This window comes from Musca domestica, unplaced genomic scaffold, assembly GCF_030504385.1.
Source record: "Musca domestica strain aabys unplaced genomic scaffold, Musca_domestica.polishedcontigs.V.1.1 2, whole genome shotgun sequence".
NCBI classification, from domain to species: Eukaryota; Metazoa; Arthropoda; class Insecta; order Diptera; family Muscidae; genus Musca; species Musca domestica.
The window spans coordinates 40,811,109-40,831,530 of record NW_026712249.1 but is presented as its reverse complement, the minus strand read 5'-3'; the positions used below and the strand labels follow the sequence as shown (position 1 = coordinate 40,831,530).

The 20,422-nt window shown below is 35.4% G+C and overlaps 1 protein-coding gene across 2 annotated transcripts; it reads left to right on the top strand.

Moving 5' to 3' along the window:
- The first annotated feature begins 3,481 nt into the window (after positions 1 to 3,481).
- On the top strand, positions 3,482 to 6,271 carry LOC131802259 (uncharacterized). 2 transcript variants are annotated; one of them, XM_059122175.1, is made up of 5 exons: positions 3,482 to 3,699; positions 5,354 to 5,466; positions 5,533 to 5,735; positions 5,796 to 5,946; positions 6,006 to 6,271. In XM_059122175.1, the coding sequence occupies exons 2-5, from the start codon at positions 5,409 to 5,411 to the stop codon at positions 6,152 to 6,154; spliced, it is 561 nt and encodes a 186-aa protein (XP_058978158.1). In that variant the 5' UTR covers positions 3,482 to 3,699; positions 5,354 to 5,408; the 3' UTR covers positions 6,155 to 6,271. The 2 variants fall into 2 exon arrangements, with proteins under 2 accessions (XP_058978158.1, XP_058978157.1); XM_059122174.1 differs by lacking the exon at positions 3,482 to 3,699 and having other exon boundaries at positions 4,726 to 5,466.
- The last annotated feature ends 14,151 nt before the right edge of the window (positions 6,272 to 20,422 follow it).

The window sequence follows — 20,422 nt, the reverse complement described above, 5'->3', positions numbered from 1 at the left end:
TAACTCCATGATAATGAACTCATTTAGTTAACATGGTTTATTTTCCAATAGCCAAGCATCTCCGTAATAAACCAAACCACATCTGACTAAACGAGGAAGTTTGATTGAATGAGTGCACACACAACACAACACAACGGACACACAAACACACACATACGTCATTACTTACATTTGCTTGCTTTCCGATGGGATGGATGCGAATGACAAACTCAAAACAAAACTGGAAAACTGGTAATTGGTTGTTTGGCTGCTCGTCTGTCCGACTTGCTGGCTGGCTGGTTTGAGACAAACAAAGATTACACGATGGGTATTCGCGAATTGAATTCACAACGATTTCATAATTTTTAAACTTTGTCGAATCGAAACTAGTTTTCAAATGCCGTTTGTGTTTTTTTTTTTTTTTTTTGTAATTCAAAGCTGAGATAATATCGTTATTTGCATTTACCGCTTATTATTTATTATTTTTGTTTTGTACTGCACCACAGCTTTGTTTGGGAAATTCCCTTAAAAGCGAATAATAATAACAATGCACAAACAAGTTGGGAGATTTTTTTGGTTTTCTAATGGTGTAACTATTTCGTAATTTAAATTATTATATTTTTCAACCACTGAGATCACTTTTTATTTACAATAAATCATTGGAAAATAAAAATGTATTATTGGCACTACGACAACTTGTTTTAAATGTTTACTTCACAGCTGTTTTATGGCAAAGCAAACTGTCAAAGAACGCCTGTTTTTGTGTTATTCTCCTTGTTTATTTTCTTCTATTCCTACACTTTTTACCCCTCTCTCTCTCGCAAACAACAAAACAAGACGTCACTCGAATTCCTCTATTCCATGGAAATGACTTTTGACATTACGCCTTACTACCAAAGGCAAACGAACGTAAAACGTGATGACAATAACAAAAACAGAAACCGTTAGTTAACATTTTGTTATTGCAGTCATGCGCCATCAATCGTACATAGCATCCACATCAGCTGGACAACAAAAACAAGATTGTTTTGTTCGCTACAACTCTGTTAAGAGAGAAGTGTTTGCCCATGCAGCACGTGATATTATTTGTGTAAGAGCAACATGTTGGCATCTGTGAGAAATGTTTGTGTGTGCGAGTTGAGTTTTCTCTTTGTTTTGCTATAAAATGTGTGTGTTTCGTTAAGTGTTGCCGAACATGTTGCTGGTGGCAGGCATGTGCATTGAAACATTTGAAATGTTGGGGCTTGAAATAAATGAGGTTTATTACAAAGAGAATGTTAATATTAATAAAAACAAGTAGGGAAAGACAAAAGTCGGACGGTACCGACTGAAACCCAACACCACTATGACTATTTGGTAGCGTTGGGTACAGAAAATAAACATACATATTGGCAATTTAGATGTTAATTGCGGCTTCAGAGCGGTTTAAATTTGAAATAGGTTAAAACTAACCTATAAAAGCTATATCTTAATCGATTTCCACTAAACTTGACTGAGGTAAATTTACGTTGTATGTGACCTGTCGAATCAAGTATCGAGGGACATATATATGGAAGACATATCCAAATCTAAACCGATTTCGACAAAACTTGGAAAAGGAATTTTAAGGATGTACACAATTTTTTGTACCAGAAATCATTGTTATGGGGTTTACAATACAGATTTGGGTGACTAAGAAATATAATCGGATGAAACATATATATGGAAGCTATAACTATATCTGAACCGAAATTTAACACGTTTGATTCCATTTGTGCTAACATTTGGTGAACAATATATTTTAAATCGAACGAATATACATATGGGAGCTACATCCAAATCTGAATCGACCTCAATAAAATTTAGCACAGGTATTTCTGGGCTGTATCTGGTACCAAATACCATTTTTGTGGAGTGCATGTTACGAATGTGGGAGACTTAAACACCGAATCAGATGAAATAAATATATGGGACCTATAGCTATATCTGAAGTGTTTTTCATCAAATTTTATATACAGGGTTGCCCATATTCGACGGACCCATCTGGCAACGCCATAACTTTTGACAGAGATGTCACATCGCTTAATGACATACCGCGTTTGAAGCGTCAGTCCAAGCAGATTTTTACCATGAACCAATACACGCCACGCGAGCGCTCTGAAATAGTTGAAATTCACATTCAACAGAAGAAGTCAATTGTGAAAACTCAACGTGCTTTTAAAACATTAAAAAATGTGAGAAGTGCGTCTTCTAAGAACACCATTGAGCGTTTATACGAAAAATGTTCGTCTGGTAAGGCTCTTTCTAATCCGAAGAGGCCATATAAAAGTCGACCAAAGCGATCGGCCGAGAATATCGCTGCCGTACGAGCCAGTGTTGAGAGGTCCCCAAGAACATCCCAAAAACGCCGTTCTCAGCAGTTGGGCATGGCTCGGTCCACTTTACAACGGATTATTCGCATTGATTTGCATTTGTTCCCGTACAAAATTCAATAGACGCAAAGAATGTTGCCTGCGGACAAGCCTCGTCGATTGGAATGGGCCCAAAGAGTCATGGGTCCGTCGAATATGGGCAACCCTGTATTTGCTTCTTGGCTTAATTGGGTCATATGTGACAAAATCCATTCCATTTGGTCATTAACCATTTGGTGCACAAAAAAAATATATGGGAGCTATATCCAAAACTGGACCGATCCGAACTGAAATTTGGCAGAGGCATTTCGATCAGATGTGCTGAAATCTATTCCATTTAGACGAAAATTATACATATCGCGCACAATAATATTGAAATCGGGCGAAAAAATATATGGGAGCTATATTTAAATCTGCAAATTGCCAGATATACTTCTACTTCTGAACCTGGCCGATTGTGCTAAAATGCATTTGATTCGGACTGATATTTCCCCTTTTGGTGCACAATACTTTTAAAATCGGAAGACATTATATATGGGAGTTATATCCAAAGTTGATCCGATTATCACAAATTTCTATTGGGCTCGTTCCTGGGAAATTTGTGGAAATTCGAAAATTTATGTCTGTAGGACTTTTGGTTTCAAAAGTGAGCTATATAGGTCTACGACTTGTATAACTCCCCATATAGCTGTACTTGTAGATTTATGGTATTTTGTTGTTTTAGTCAAAATTTAAATCCGAATTGGCAGTTTGTGTTATACCCATAGAAGGGTACCTCCCTATATCCTGTATTTCAATAATTTTATGATAGGCACCGCCTTCTCTAGGAAATAAGTGTTTCAGGGCACTAAACGCACCCCTACATCGAATCAAAATGTTCTAAAACTGATTTAGACCTAGAGTCTAAAAGCGGAATTTCGATGCGGCTCATTTTGGCCGCTTCAAATATAACCATGACTGGGGATAAAACAAGTAAAAAAAGACATTTAGTTCGGCCTGACCGAATTTTTAATTCCCTCAACCTTTGGGTAAAGAAAACATTTTTTGTACTCGCCCTGCTGCGAGCAAAGAACCATGTATCTTATATTATCACTTTATTTCTACAGACAATTGTACTAGTTCAAATTTCAACAATTTACGAGTAGAGTTTGGTTTGGGACACTGATTGTAGTGTATTTCTACTGACAATGTCGACAGTTGGCTTTTCTTTTATTGTCATTAAAACATATTGAATATATACACATTTTTATGTAATTTTTTTGTAGATCGCATCGAAACAACGCGTTTTTATCGGCAATTAATTTGTTTTGTGTGTTTTATTGTTAAAAAGGTGATTATTTATTAAATATATAAACAAAATGAGTAAAAGAAATTATAAAAGATTAATTAAAAAACAAAAAATATTGTATAAAAACAGAAGTTTGCAATGTGAACAAGAAAATAGTGAAAGTGAATTTGTGTCAAACGGTGGAGATTTTATAAATGATTTCGTGAAAAATGGAATGGAAGATTTTGCAGTTCCGAAATTAATGTTGCGGGACAAACTTAAAAAGTGGTGCATGGAAACGAATCCTTCAAAGAAATGTTTGGAAAGTCTTTTATCAATATTAAAGGAAGAAGGTCTAGATGTTCCGCTCACTAGAGAGACTTTGGTGGGCAGAGCAAAAAATATGTTAACGAGAAATGTTGCCCCTGGAATTTATTGTCATATTGGCATAGAAACACAACTACGAAAAGTTGGTCACATTTTGGAAAAGTATGAGGAAGTCGAACTAGATATAAATATCGATGGAATTCCACTGTTCAAAAGCTCTCGTGTGCAATTGTGGCCAATCCTTTGCAGAATCGTTAATATTCAGGAGAAAACAAAACCGTTTGTTGTTGGATTATACTTGGGAAACACCAAGCCGGGTAGTGTGAATGTGTATTTGAAAGACTTCATTGATGAAGTGATTCTACTAAAAGGTCAGTTTATCATACAACAAAAACATTTAAAATTGAAGTTTCGTTGCTTAATATGTGACGCACCAGCAAAAGCTTTCGTTTGTGGAGTTCCTGGACATACATCAACACATGGCTGCACCAAGTGTACTCAAATTGCGAAGAAGGTAAACAATGTCTTGACTTATAGTAGCGAGAGTGGTTCCCTAATCTCCGATGAGGACTTTGCTGTGCGAAAGTATCCATGCCACCATTCCCAAATGTTCAAAGAAGAAAAAACTCCTCTCGAAGAAATTGGATTTGGTATGATAAATCAGACTCCTTTAGATAGCATGCATCTCATTGACCTCGGAGTCACCAAAAAAATGCTAACCAGAATAATGCATAATAAAACTGAAAAGAAAACCTTAACAATGCACGACATATGGATCAAAATATTGTTCAAGCTAATAATTTGCTTCAATTATTTGTCGAGAACTTCTCAACTGTATTTGGTTCGAACAGCATTTCTTTTAACGTTCATAATCTGCTTCATTTGGCTTCTTGCGCAGAAAAGTATGGTCCCCTTATTTCGTTTTCTGCATATGCATTTGAAAATAAACTGCAAACACTGAAAAAACATGTTCGAAAACCATCACATATCTTTCAACAAATTATTCAAAAGGAAAAAAATTGCATGATTGTCAACACTATTCAGGATGGGTTAAAATATGAAAAAGGTGTTATCGTTGGAGCTTTTGTAAATGATTGCTACATATCCTGCAAAGAACCAGATAATATTTGCGCGGTGAATTCATGCATTCCAATAAAAATTGATAATATAAAGAAAAAGGGCGAAATATATATTGAAGGCAGTCGAATTTTGGCATTAGAAAGTTTCTACGAAGAACCGGTGAATTCTTGTGAGATTGGTATTTTCAAAACGAATCTGACTCTAGGGGAAAAAGAGACATTTTGTATTAAAGACATTCAGTTCAAATTTGTATGCTTGCCAATTGATTCTGATTTTGTAATCGTGCCCATTTTACATTCCTGCTTTCCAGAGAAATATCAAGCACAAATTTTTACCTCCTAAGTACACAACTCCCGCACATAAACATGTCGAACGAAAATGCCAACCCTTCCAAAGGAAAAATGAAATATTTTGCTCCACAAGGTAATCTCCAAAGATTATCACTAAATTTTTAACAGTATAACAAAATTGAGTTCATATTTTTGATAGCTAATGCAAAATGTTCTTCCTGCCAAGAAAATGCCAGAAAACTAGACACGATTATTGATATTTTGGCGGAGCATAAAGTTTTACTGGATCGTGTTATTTCTCAGAACGCATTTGTGGACAATATTATGACAATTTTTCCAATTGAATCGGAAGAAAAACTTCGAGAATTTGATCGAATTCTCGCAACACAAGCAGATCTATATGTACGTATCTGCGTTTTGGGAATAACAAATTCATAACTAAAACAATTTTTACAATTGCAGACTCGACAAATGAAAAATCTCATTGCAGGTAACGCTGAACGTAATTTGCATAAAGTATTTGGAAGAAATATTATTATGGATTTTAATGTTGACGGAACTTTCGGGAAAAAAGGTCTACGAGATTTTGGTAATGTACTTGCCGCCATAATAGGTAAAACGTGTTTGTTTTTGTTTCAAATAAGTAATGCTAAAATATAGTTTATAAAACAGAAGTTATATCAACATTTAATAAATTACCTGACAAGACTTTACGAGCAGCGTTCCAACGCCAAAAGAAAAAGTATTTTAAGATCAACAAACGAAGCAGGCGCACCGAAGAAAAGGAACAAGATGAAAATGATGAAGAACCACAAATTTAACTGAATGTTTTTATGTTATACTATATAATTTTAAAATCCTAGTTCTAACACTATTCAGTTTTATTAAAAATAAGACAAGGTTTGGCCAGCCTTGAAAAAAGTGAGCTATATATGTAATCCATTTCTTAATTTATTACCTTGCCTAAAATTCGCAGACTGTTTTAGATTAATTAAATATATTGTGTGTAGATTGAACTGTGCTTTACTTTTGTTTTTGTTACTTAATAACTGCGTTAAAAATGTAACGTTGTTAAATACTTATTCTATTACAAGCATTTTCCTAAAAATCTCAAATGACTATTTGGTTCGAATGCCTCCATATGATCTCGAAAGGACTAATGGTCTTCTAGTGTTTATTTGGTTCAAATGTCTACATATAGCTCAGGATACCCAATAAAATGCAGTGATTATTTGGTTCAAACGTCACCATATAAACTTAAAAGATCTAATCTTTTTCTAGTGATTATTTGGTTCAAATGTCTACATATAGCTCAGGAAACCCAATATAATGTAGTGATTATTTGGTATACACGTCATCACATAATCTCAAAAGATATAATCTTTTTCTAGTGACTATTTGGTTCAAATGTCACCATATAGTCCCAAAAGAACTACTTAGTCAATATAGTCAAGGTCTACTGGTACTTCTCCTATGACAAGCCTATGTTAAATGTCCATAGGAAATTACATTGGTTGTGGTATACTTTTTCACTAGTACTAGCGACAATGTCACCAGTAAAACACTACAATTTTACTAAAGCTGCTCGCTGCAGGGCGTATAAAAGTATCTGAATTCAAACGTGTTCCCCCTTAAACTACAAATACCATTAAGAGCGTTTGAGTAATGCTGCTAAACTTTTCAAAAACCATAAATATGGGTGAGGCCGTTATACAATTTTTACTTCAAGGATTGTCATCTACCAAATCTTCTTAAATACCAAATTTGAAACAATTTCGGGGGTACATATTTAATTTTAAGTCAGCGGATTTCGAACCCATGATGACCTACAAATACCTATTTTTAGACAAATCCGTGGAAAAATGTGGCAAAAATCACCAAAATACTGAATATCTGGAGGTACAATCATGTGGGGGCTATACGAAAACGTGGGGCTATATATACTATGTTACGCCACCGGAGCTAGAACCCATTGCGAACTACGAATACCAATTTTTGGACAATTCCGTGGACAAAAATGTGGCAAAAATTATCAAAATACCGAATATTGGGAGGTACCGTTATATGGGGGCTTTACAAAAACTTGGACCTAAATAAATTCGTGGAAAAATCATCAAAATAGTGAATATCCGGAGGTGCCACTATATTTTCTCATTTTCAACATCAACCATCCTAGGCACAATAAAAATTGTTCTGCCAAATTTTGAAGCTATACGTCAAATAATGTAGGATGTAACGTGATTTCAATAGACAGACAGACGGACATCTTTAAATCGACTTTATCCTTTCCAAGGTCGACGGTATAAAAATACTGTAAAACCTTGAGTTCTACAGATATGAACCAGAAAATTCGATGGAAAAATCAAATCAAATATTCGCAGAAAAAATTGAAATTTGGGTCAGTACAAAACCATGTATTCACATTGAATTTGTAACTTTGGGACATTATTTCGACTTTCTTCGAAATACCACTTTCTTAATGGAACTGACGTTTTTCAAAGGTGTCTAGAAAAGATGCCCTGTCTACTCGAAACGTGTCGCATCCTACGCAGGTGACAAATCATTGCGATGGCAATAAAATTGTTACTTGGAATTGTATATTTTTATGTTTTTATGTTTACTATTCAATATTCGGGGTTTTCCTCTGAGGTCGATGGCATCCAGTTTACTTATATTCTTGGTTTCATTATAACTAAGAAGCCATTAAAATAAGAGTCGTCGTTAACATTATTGCCACATCAATGACTTCGAATGTCGATGAACGAACCCAGCCTGAAGCTAATTATTTATTGCAACATAATGACAGGGAGAAGAAAATAGGACGCCTTTCCCCGACCAACCGACCGACTGGCTGGCTGAGTGGGTGAACTGACCAGAAGAGTACTTAGCCATTTTCGCGTTCTGGACAATAGGAAAAACATTACTTTTATTATTGTCATGGTGGTTGGGATGCACGGAGGCTGAGAAAACTTGGGGGTGGGGGGAGGTGGACTGTTTGTTTTGTTTATTTGTTAACACACAACAAATGCAATGTGCGGATGGATGGCCCAAGGAACAATGCATGAGATGGAATTGCATGGTTAGATAAATTGAGCTGGGTTGAGGTGGTCTCAGGGTCCATATAAAATAACTACTATTCGTAGTGTTGTTGCTGCTGTTGTTGTTATTGTTCTCGGAGCTATAAAGAATTCCATCTAAATGCAAATGTTTTTTATTTAAATGCGCTTCGTTGGTTTCACTTGTTTTCTTTTCAATTTTTGTTCAAAATATGTTTCAAATACACACACATAATAAAAAATACACAACAACAACAACACCAACGTCTATGGCAATTGTGCCACAATAACAACCATAACAGACAACTACACTGCAGACATCTAAAGTGAGTTGCTGCGACTATCTTCTGATGCATCCCATCCATCCATTCAGTCAGAATGCCTGCTACCTGTCCCCATTATGTTGTGCTCACCTAAATTGGTGATGGGGCATGCAATTGTTTAGAGAGTAGTTGACCTGGGTCGCAAAAAGCCCATATTAATTTCCAGAGTAGCATATATTAATGCAAATTTATTCCAGGAGCCCGGAGTTGCTAGGTATATAAAATAAATTGTTTTTTTAGTTTTTTTAATTTTAAAATTTATTGTTTTAAATGTATTGTGAAATGTGAACATTGTATGAAATATGTTGTGGAGTACTCTTCAAATTAAATTAAAATATAATTCTGACTAAGTAAGGGTTTAGTGTGTGTTCAGGCCATTGAATTCTTAAGTGTTTTAATAGTTTGTGTTTAGTTGATTTTTCGCATTTCATTTTTAGGAAATTATTTAAAGAATTGCGAGTAAAGGTGGAAATGAGTTATTTTTAGTGAAATTGCAGCGACTTTTCTAAATAATATGGGTTTTTTTCGAAATTCTGATATCTCGAATTCGGCTTGAGATTCAAAAAAGTTTAAATAGCACAAATGATAAAAAATCAAGCCCAAAATTTGTCGTTCAAAAAATTATATTTTTATACCCTCCATACTATGGTGGAGGAGGGTATTCCGTTTGTAACACCTCGAAAATTTAGACTCCACAAAGTATATATATTCTTGATCAGCATAAAATTATATGTCGATGTCCGTCCGTCTATCCGTCTGTGGAAATCACTCTAGCTTCCGAATAAATTGATGTAGATTGATAAAATTTTACTAAAATGTATATTATGTCTGCAGGACTTTTGGTATTGAAAATGGGCCATGTAGGTCCACGTTTTGGTATAGCCCCATACAACGGTTCCTCCCGATATTCGGTATTTTGATGATTTTTGTGACAATATTCATCGGAATTGTTTCAAATTTACTATTAAAAGTTCGTAATAGCCTATGACAGAAAATTGTCTGTGCAGGTTTACGTCTTCGTATAGCCCCCATATAACTGTACCTCCGAATATTCGGCACTTTGTTGATTTTAGCGACATTATTCACCGGAATTCTTTCAAATTTGGTATTTGAAGTTCGTAATGGACAACCAAAGCAGAAAATTTTCTGTGCAGGTCCATGTCTTCGTATAGACCCCATATAACGGTACTTCCCGATATTCGGTATTTTGATAATTTTAGCTACATTATTCACCGTTTTTTTTTTTTTTTTTGTTAAGTTTCGCATTTGAATATTGTAATGGACCCTAATGTTAGAGCTATATTCGGTAATTTTTAGGATTTTAACAGAATTTTTACAGATTTTATTGTTTTGAGAATTTCCAAATTTGTTCCAAATGGTGGAGGGCATTCAAGGAGGATATTTTTTACTTGTTTCGCATTCGAGAAAAAACATTTTTCCGCAAATGAAAAGAGATAAGGAAGATATTTCAATAGTACAAACTGAGCACAATTTTCATTTTTTGAAAATTTTCCAAAATTCTAGTTTTGTCAGTTTTTTCTTGGATTTCAAAAAAAAAAAAAATAGACAATGTGATGCACATCTTTCCTCCAAGTTCGAAAATTTAAATTTCAACAGACTCAACCTCATGGTTACAGACAGTTTTTGTTCAATTAATTGAACTTTTCGTACAATTACAGCACATATTCCCATGACCACCTCCATATTTTAACCACAGACACCAAGAGAGACCTCACCCAATACCCAATTTAGCACCACTTAGTACTTTTCGAACAATTATATTACGCATTTTCTAAATAATTACATAGCTCAACCTCAGATACCAACAGCGACATCTATTCGAATTTCAGCTCTTCATTTTTCCCCATAACCAAATTTAGTACGTTTCGTACAAATATAGAACGCATTTCCAAGCCACCGCCAAATCTCAAACACAGATACCATCAGTAATCTAAATATAAAATATTCAGAATTTTATTCCTATACCTTCGCCTTATACCAAATATAGAACCACTCAGTACTTTTCGTACAATTATAGTAGCATTTCCCAAACCAACTCTCTACGTCCAGGCTAACACCATCTCTTTGTCATAAACCTACCACTAACATTGATCCCAATATAAAATTTCAAAATTCCAGCTTCATTCTTTCACCTTTAATTCAACTGTTCCAAATTTGGTACCATTTAGTACAGTTCGCACACTTAGTACACATTTCCAAAACCTACGAAGGTGGTTTTACCAAATTTACAGTCCAACCTTAATTCTCATATCAAATTTTAAGTTCGGAGCTCTATTCGTTCATATAATACCTAGTGGTACCATTTTCGTACCTTAAAGTTCGAAATAAATCGATGCAGCCTTCCATCAGTGACTCTCGTTCTAAATTTCATAATTCTAGCTCATTCCGTTTGTCCAATACTTTGTATTGCTAGTACACTTTATATTGTATTGCTAATACACTTCCAAAAACTTAAATCTTCCAAATACATAATCACAAGCCTACCCACCAAGGCTTATGTAAAATTTCAAGATTCTCAAGATGTTTGCATATATTACCTTATGAGGAGTAAAGTTAGTAACCAATGAAATCCAAACTGACCAATATTAATCTATTCTTTTAATCTATTTCAACTCCTAGATTCTATTCTGACCTTAACCCCAACTTAATGCTAATTTTCATGAGGATCGGACCATAATTGTGTCCTGCAGCGTGATTAGAGTTTAATATGGACAGACGGATGGACACAGGTAGCTATATCCACTCAGCTCGGCAAGATAGGACGATTCATATATAACATAGCGTATCTAGGACCAATATTTCGAGGTGTTACAAACGTTTTTATCTACGATATTCTTCCCAGGAGTTATTTTAAAATAACTCCTATGACAAAAAACTTTTTTTACCCAAGTGACGAGATCGTAAGCTCAATGGAAAAATAAACAAAGAGTTCAATTAAATTAGAATCCTTTTGGAAAATCTTCTACATCTTAGAACAGCACTAATAAACATTTTCATCTCTCCCCACTGTTACGCTATTTATAACTTACACCACCCTGTGGTCATGGCGTTATGTCTTGGTGCATTTGTTTGTGACAAAAGCATTTTGGTGAGAATTTTCTAGAAAAAAAGTTATTGGTGATGGAATTCAAGCGTGATAGTGTGATTTTTTTATATATGCCTGAAAAACCACAAGTGGCCATCGTTAGAGCACTCCAGCGTTTAAATGTGAATAAATCTTTTGTGTCTCATACCATAGCTCGTTACCGTGATAGTGGTAGCGGAGCCCGATGTCAAGAAAGTGGACGGAAGAAAACAGCTACATCAGCAGAAATGGTTCGAAAAGTAAAGAAGCGACTTGATCGAAAACCACGTTGCAGTGGCCGAAAAATGGCTCGTGACCTGAACATACCGCAATATTCCATTCGGGAAATATTGAAAAATGAGTTCGGAGAAAAGTCATTGAAATTCCTTCTTTAAGTTAAAGTGTTGCTTCGCTTGGCCGAAAGTGGTGAACTGCCAAATTTGGTTTTCTCCGATGAGAAAACATTCGTTGTCCAGCAGTTTGTAAGCAAACGAAATGATCGTGTTTACTTGCCAAAGAGGTCCTCTGAAAATGGCCACCAAAACTCAAGCGCCGGCCACCATAACAGCCGACGGCCGCTCTCCGCTCGTATTAATCGACCGTGGCATCAGAATAAATGTCGAACATTATAAATAAAATTTTCTGAAGGGTGTATTAAAGCAAACATTTGACCGCAGGCAAACATTTTGACCGCAGAGATTCGTCATTCCAACAGGACTCAGCACCATAGCACTCAGCACGCGCCACCCAAGAATGGTTACAAAATGAGGTTTCTCGCTTCATTTCCAGCGCATGGCCATCAAAATCTCCGGATACCAATCCCTTGGACTATTGTGTCTGGAGTATTCTGGAAACCAAGGTTGGCACTAAAAAATACCAAAGTGTCGATCACCTCAAGCAAGCGCTTCGCCGGGAATGGGCCGCAGAGCAACATTCGGGCCGTTTGAGGAACATAATTGGCCGTTTGAAGAACATAATTCGTGCCAAAGATAACCAATTCGAACAAATCTAAACTTACTCTAAAATGTGATGCTATTTCCGGAATTTTTGTTTTCATTCAATGGAATTTAAAAAAAAATGTAAAAATTATGGCGGTTGATTTTGTTGCAGTTTTTTTATCTCGCCCTGTATATTTTTAAATAATTATTCACCCTGCAACACTATGTGTTGATAATATTATATTCAGGTCGCAAATATCGTCCGATTCTTACGAAATTTTGCATGGAGCCTATTCAGAATAGGAGCCTATTGTTTTGAATATTTATATTTAGAGGTCCAAATGGACCACAAAATTTAAATTTTCCTTATTTTACAGTCGCTTTACGGGTCACAATTAAAATCGAAACAAAATTTTGCCTGAAGAGAGAGTTAAGGGAGTTAAGAGAGATAAGGCAAATGCCCCGCTCAAAAACAAAAGGTAATATTTGTGCAGGACTGTATGGCATCATTTCAAAAAAAAAAAAAAAATCGCCACATGGTCGGCCTCGCACGACTGTAGCCTTTGCTTACTTGTATACAAATGCTTTGATAATGAATAGTTCTGTTAAGATTGGAATAAGTTAAACTCCTCAGCAAACAACAACAAATTCCAATTGATTAAAAAACCTATTAAATTATATTCAATCGCCTAAAATATATTACATTTGGATTGCGGTTGGCATTGAGCGATATTGTGGTTACGCAGCAGCCAGTAGCAGCTACACCAACGACATGTCAAAAGTTTAAAACTAATTGAAATTGATGATTTATTGAGTTATGCATTACCGCATCGAACGAAAGGAAAGAAAGCAAGGAAGAAAGGAGTAGGAGGGGGTCCCCAATGTCATAAACACATAATGCAACAGTTATTCAATATTTCATTTTATTTGAGACAGTAACAGGACACATGAACATAAATATCAATACAGGAATGCGACAAATATATCCAAGTGGCACATCCTCTCGATATCTCGCCCACAGGATACAGACAATAAGGAAACACGAATGCGGCGAATGACTGAACAATGGAATATTATCAGCATCTTTTCAAATCTTTGTGTTGGAGTTTTCGGGTGTTTTGTGTTTTTTTGCGGAATTGTAGAAGAAAATATTTGTGGTTGGCGGTTGGCTTCAAAAACCGGGAATATTCAACGTCATGCCAAAACAGGAAATGAGAAATTTGTTTGCATATTCATTTCGTTGGCTTCATTTGGGAGGGAGGGGGAAGTTTAAGTTTTGTTGGTGGTATTCTCAAGTGTGATATGCTGCCACCAGTCATTGGAATATCTTCAAAATGTTCTCTCTCTCTCTCTCTCTCTCTCTCTCTCTGGGTATCTGTGTGTGTGAGAGTCTTAATATTTTGTATAGAAACTTTGCCATAACAAATTGATGATGACTTGGCTACCGATAACAAAATCCTTCCCAACTGTGCCAGAGTGTGTTTTGTGTAATCCTTCTTTCCTAATTTCTTGCGGTGAGTGTGTGCGTGTGCATAAGGATATTTGAGGGCGCATCCTTTGTGGTTCGTTCAATACTTTTGTGAATCATAAATCATGTATATATGGTTTTGAACATAAATAAAGAACAATTATTTTTATCATAATGCAGAAGGTGTTTCGTATATTTTATGGGTTTTTAGAGACGTCTGAAGAAGTGGATATGGAAATTGAAGCAACAGTTTACTTTCGAAATTTTAAATAAATTTTATAGATGACGTAGGGTAAAAAGAGAAATGGGTTTTAACCCTGCTGATGATATTATGATTCTTTTTTTTTCAGAATATTTGCATGTCACTCTTCAATTGAACAGGGCAAAGAAAAAATACCATTAGTGTTTAGCCGTGCTTTAATCCTTTCTTTTATTATTATATTTAGTAGGTATATGTATATGGTTTCCGATTTTTTTATACCCTCCACCTTACATAGTATGGAGGGTATATTAAGTTCGTTATTCCGTTTGTAATTCATCGAAATAATCATTTTAGACCCAATAAAGTATTTATATTCTTGATCAGCGTACAATTCTAAGACGATTTAGCCCTGTCGGTCCATCTGTCCGTCTGTTGTAATCACGATACAGTCTAAACGAATTAAGATAGGAAGCTAAAATTTTGCACAGATCTATCTTTTGTCTGCAGGCAGGTCAAGTTCGAAGATGGGCTATATCGGTCCACGATATCGTATAGCCCCCATATAACGGTACCCTCCGATATTCGGTATTTTGAAGATGTTAGCCACATTTTTCAATGGAATTGTCTGAAAATTCACACAAGTAGTTCCTTGTGAATACTTTACCCCCTGTAGAGAATTGTCTATGTAGGTCCACGATATCGTATATCCCCCATATAACGCTACTCCCGATATTCGGTATTTTGATAACTTTACCCACATTTTTCAACGGAATTGTCTGAAAATCCACACAAAGAGTTCCTTGTGGGTACTTTATACCTCGGCAGAGAATTATCTTAATATTTGTACACGATATCGTATAGCCCCCATATAACGGTACCCTCGATATTCGGTATTTTGATGATTTTAGCCACATTTTTCAATGGAAGTGTCTCAAATTCCACAAAAGGAGTCCCTTGTAAGTATAATACCCTCTGAAAAAAAATTGTCTATATAGGTCCCCGATATCGTATATCCCCCATATAACTGTACCCCCCCTATATTCAGTATTTTGATAACTTTACCCACATTTTTCAACGGATATGTCTAAAAATCCACACAAGGAGTTCCTTGTGGGTACTTTATACCTCGGCAAAGAATTATCTTAATATTTGTACACGATATCGTATAGCCCCCATATAGCGGTACCCTCGATATTCGGTATTATGATGATTTTAGCCACATTTTTCAACGGAAATTGTACACAAGGGGTGTTTTGTGAGCACTTTACCCCTCGACAGAGAATTCTTTATATAGGTTAATGATATCGTATAGCACCCATATAACGGTACCCCCGATATTCGGTATTTTGTTGATTTTAGCCACATTTTCAAATCGTATTGTCTGAAAATCCACACAAGGAGTTCTTTGTGAGCACTTTACCCCCTGAAAGCGAATTGTTTATATAGGTCCGCAATATCGTATATCCCCAATATAAAAGTTCCCCCCGATATTAAGTAGTTTGATGATTTTAGCCACTTTTTCCAATGGAATTATCTGAAAATTCACACAAGGAGTTCCTTGCGCGTACTTTACATGCAGACATAGATTTGTCTTAATAGGTCCACAATATCATATATACCCCATATATCGGCACCTTCCTATATTAGATATTGTAAAGATTTAAAAAAAATTAATGGATTTAATTTTTTGAAAATTTTCTAATTCGTTCCAAATGGTGGAGGGTATTTCGGCCCGGCCAAACTTACTGATTTTAAACTTGTTTAAACTGCGCATTTGTTAGCATTTTTTCCAATGATAGATCTGGTTAGAAAGCGGTTAGAAAACCTGAAATTACCAAAATTTGTCTCAAATGAATACATATTACCTTTAAATCATTTACAGCAAGTAAAAAAGTATCGGTCGGTTTTCCCGACAGCCAATGTTCTATTATTAATAAATATTTTGACTTCTGTTATGATTATTCCAATGTTTAACCCATTATGCAGAAGGTTTCGAAGGAATTGGTCATTTCGTTTCGGACTTAAATAAATATGACATAAATATTGCGAAGTGCTAGATTTGGACTGTGTTGTGTTAATGGACATTTTGGGATGTACCAAGATTTGAATAGAATCGGATGTCAATTTCGCTTTTTATGAGCTTCATGGATATTCTAAATTTTGAACCTTTGTGGGGGAGGTACCCGAAAGAGTCGACTGATATATCCCATCTTTACAACGTATCTTTTTTTAGTGGAAATAATGGGATGTGTGAAATATAAAGAGAACCTGATACTTATTTTGAATTTTATAAACGATTTGGTTATTCAAAATATTGACCTTTTGTGGGGGTGGTACCAGGAGGAATGGTCCGATTTCTACCGTTTTATTAAAGGATCCTACGTTGATAGAAATATTCAGATGTGCCAAGTCTAAATGGAATCGGATGTTAATTTCGCGTTTTATGAGCTTAATGGATATTTAAAATTTCGACATTTTGTGGGGGAAGTACCAGAAGGAGTGGAGCGATATATTCCATCTTTACGCCAGATTTCGGGTTTATGAAAATATTGGGATGTGTGAAATTTTAAGACAATCGGATTCTTACATCACATTTTATGAGAGTTGTAATTATTCAAAATTTTGACCCTTTGTGGGGAAGGTACTTGATAGAGTGGACCGATATTGTCCATTTTCACAATTAACCCAGCTCCGACGCAAATATTAGAATTTGCAAAGTTGGAACAAAATCGGATTATCGTTTCTCTATCTGTGCCAAAAAATATATATATATATTTTTTTTTTTTTGAAAATTTCGAACATTTGTGGGGGAGGTACCAGAAGTAGTGGACCGATATATTCCATCTTAACACCAGACCTTGGGTTAATATAAATATTGGAATGTGTAAAATTTGAAGACAATCTTACATCACATTTTATGAGAGTTGTAATTATTCCAAATTTTGACCCTTTGTGGGGAAGGCATTTGATGGAGTAGGCCGATATGCCTAGACATGACCTAGCACTGATGCAAATACTACGATTTGCAAAAATATAGGAAAATTGGATTACCGTTTCTCAGTCTGTTCTGTAAAATATTTTTTTTTTTTTGAAAAATTCGATCTTTTGTGGGGGAAATACAGAAAGTAGTGGACTGATCTTCGAACTCGATCTAACTTTGATAATAATATAGCTATGTACGAAGTTTAGGCCAAATCGGATACTCCCTTCGAGAGTTATGTGCGCACTAGCCAGACAGACAGACGGACGGACATCGCTAGATCGACTCCAAATGTCCTGAAATGCATTTGGTCCAAAGAGATCAAGGGTCAAAACCCGTTATGTCGATGAGGCACGTTTTGGGCGTATCAGATAAGAATACTTTGTATTAAACAAACGGAATGGGCTGGAATTCTGAAATTTGTAATGGAAGAGATATACCAAAGAATTTTTGGAATTTCGAACTTTAAGGTTACGAAAATTTCGAATTGTACTACAATGGTACTATAAGGTTTTGTGTAAATGGATAGAGCTAAAAACTTGAAATTTCCTATGAGAATCAATGTTGGAAAGTAAGTTTGATGTATGAAGGTGGTTTTGGGAAAGTGTACTAAGTGTGCGAACTGTAGTAAATGGTACTCAATTTGGAACAGCTTGGTTTAGGATGAACTGATGAAGCTGGAATTTGGATATTTTGTATTAGGTTACATGTTAGTGATGAAGGTATTAGGATACATGATAGTGAAATATTTGTGATAAAGAGGTGATTTTGGAAATGTATACCACAAGTGCACGAAAAGTACTAAATAGTACTATATTTGGTAGAATTGGATTTTGGGTGAACAGAGAGTGCTTGAAATCTGAAATTTGGTATTAGGACCGCTGTTAATGTGTAGCCTGGACATATGGATGTGGATTCGGAAATATGTACTATAATTGTACGAACAGTACTGAATGGTACTAAATTTGGTATTGGGTGAAGGGATAGAGCTGGAAACCCGTCATTTTATATTTTGGTCTCTATTGGTGTCTGTGTATCAGATTTAGCGGTGGTTTGGAAATGTGTACTAAAATTGTAGGAAAAGTACTAAAGAGTACTAAATTTGGAATTCGGTGAATGAATAGGATTGGAATCTCGAAATTTGATATTGATTTTGCTGATGGTATGTGGAATTGAGATAGGGAGTGGTTTTGAAGATGTGTACTATAATTGTACGAAAATTACTAAATAGTACTAAATTTGGTATTGAGTGAAGGGAATACTCCGAAAATTTATACTAAGGTCTCTCTTGGTATATACAATTGAGATATGGAGGTTGTTTTGGTAATGTATATTACAATTGTACAAAAGTTTTAAGTGGTACTAAATTGCGAATTGAGTGAAGGGATATAGCTGGAAGTCTCTGTTGGTATCTATTTTTGAGATTTGGCTCTGGTTTGGAATTGCACTCTATATCTGTACCAAAAATTCTAAATAGTACTAAATTTCGTATTGGGTGAAGTGATAATGCTGGAATCCTTAGTTTTTGATATTGAGATTTCTTTTGGTATCTGAGTTTGAGATTTGGTGGTGGTTTGAAAACTCGTCCTATATTTGTACGAAAAGTACTAAATGATACTAAATTGGGAATCGGGCGGAAGGATAGAGCTGGAATCCCGAAATTTTATATTGAGGTCTCCATTGGTATTTGTGTTTGAGCGGTGGTTTGGATATGATTCATATATTTGTACGGAAAATACGAAATGGTACTAAATTTGGTAATGGGTGAAGGGATTGGGCTGGAATCCTCAAATTTGATATTGTGGTCTCTGTAGGTGTCTGGGACTGAGATATGGAGGTAGTTTTGGAAATGTGTACTATACTAATACGGAAAGTACAGATTACTTGGATGTGAGTGATTTTACTAATATCCCCCTCTGTAAACTGCAAAATGAAAGTTTTTCCAGACTTTTTGGTGTAAAAGGTAAACATTTTCCTATTATTCCTGACGAAAAAAGGAACATGTAAAAAACAGCTGAATTCGGCTGGGCCGAACTTTTAATAGTGGAGGATATAAAAAGTTCGGCCAAGTATGGAAGTAACTTGAAACTTTCAAAAAAATTTCGTCGAAAAATACCGCTTAATATGGAAGATATACGAGGGCGTGGGTCTGTCGAATTCCGAACTTTAAATACCAAATTTGAAAAAATTCCGGTGAATATTGTCGCTGAAATCATGAAAATACCGAAAATAGGGAGGTATCGCTATATCGGGTCTATACTTGGAAGACGAGGACCGACATGGCCCATTTACGAACTTAACCTGCCTACTGGCAGAATACATTTGTGTTAAAAAATGTTGCCTTCTATCTTAATTCGTTCGAAGGATAGTCGGATTACAACAGAAAGACAGACGGACATCGCTAAACCGACTTAGAATTTTACGCTGATCTACAATAGTATAAGTATAAAAAGTATATATATATTGTGGATCAGCGTAAAATTCTAAGTCGATTTAGCGATGTCCGAACACGAGAGGTTGAGGAGTTACAAAAAGAGTAAGACAAGGTTAATATACAACCCCTAGAGTGGTGGAGGGCAGAAAAACTTGAATAATATATGCAATCTTGAAAGTCTAAACATATAGTACGATGAGTGAAGTTTTGATTTAAAATGTTTGTCAAATTGCATTTTAAGTACACGAATTGATATAAAATATTAGGCGGGCACTTGCTTATATTTAATATAACAAAATGTGGATTTATGTTATATCGTAGAAAATCCTTGCAACCCATAACTAATAAAATAATGAGGGAGAGAGCGGTAAAAAGGGATTTTAGTCAAAACATCATGTTAAACATTTTATTTTCTTGTTAACATATTTTAGTACCTGATGATGCCTACCAAAAGTCTCGTCCGCCTCTAAGAAAATGAACAAAAGAGGAGTAAACGATTACAACTAATTCCACTAAAAGGGGTCACACTCCATCGGCATAGATGGGCATGAAGGAGATTTCTTTTGTCGTTGTTGTCACAAATACGCTGTGCAGACCGACCAT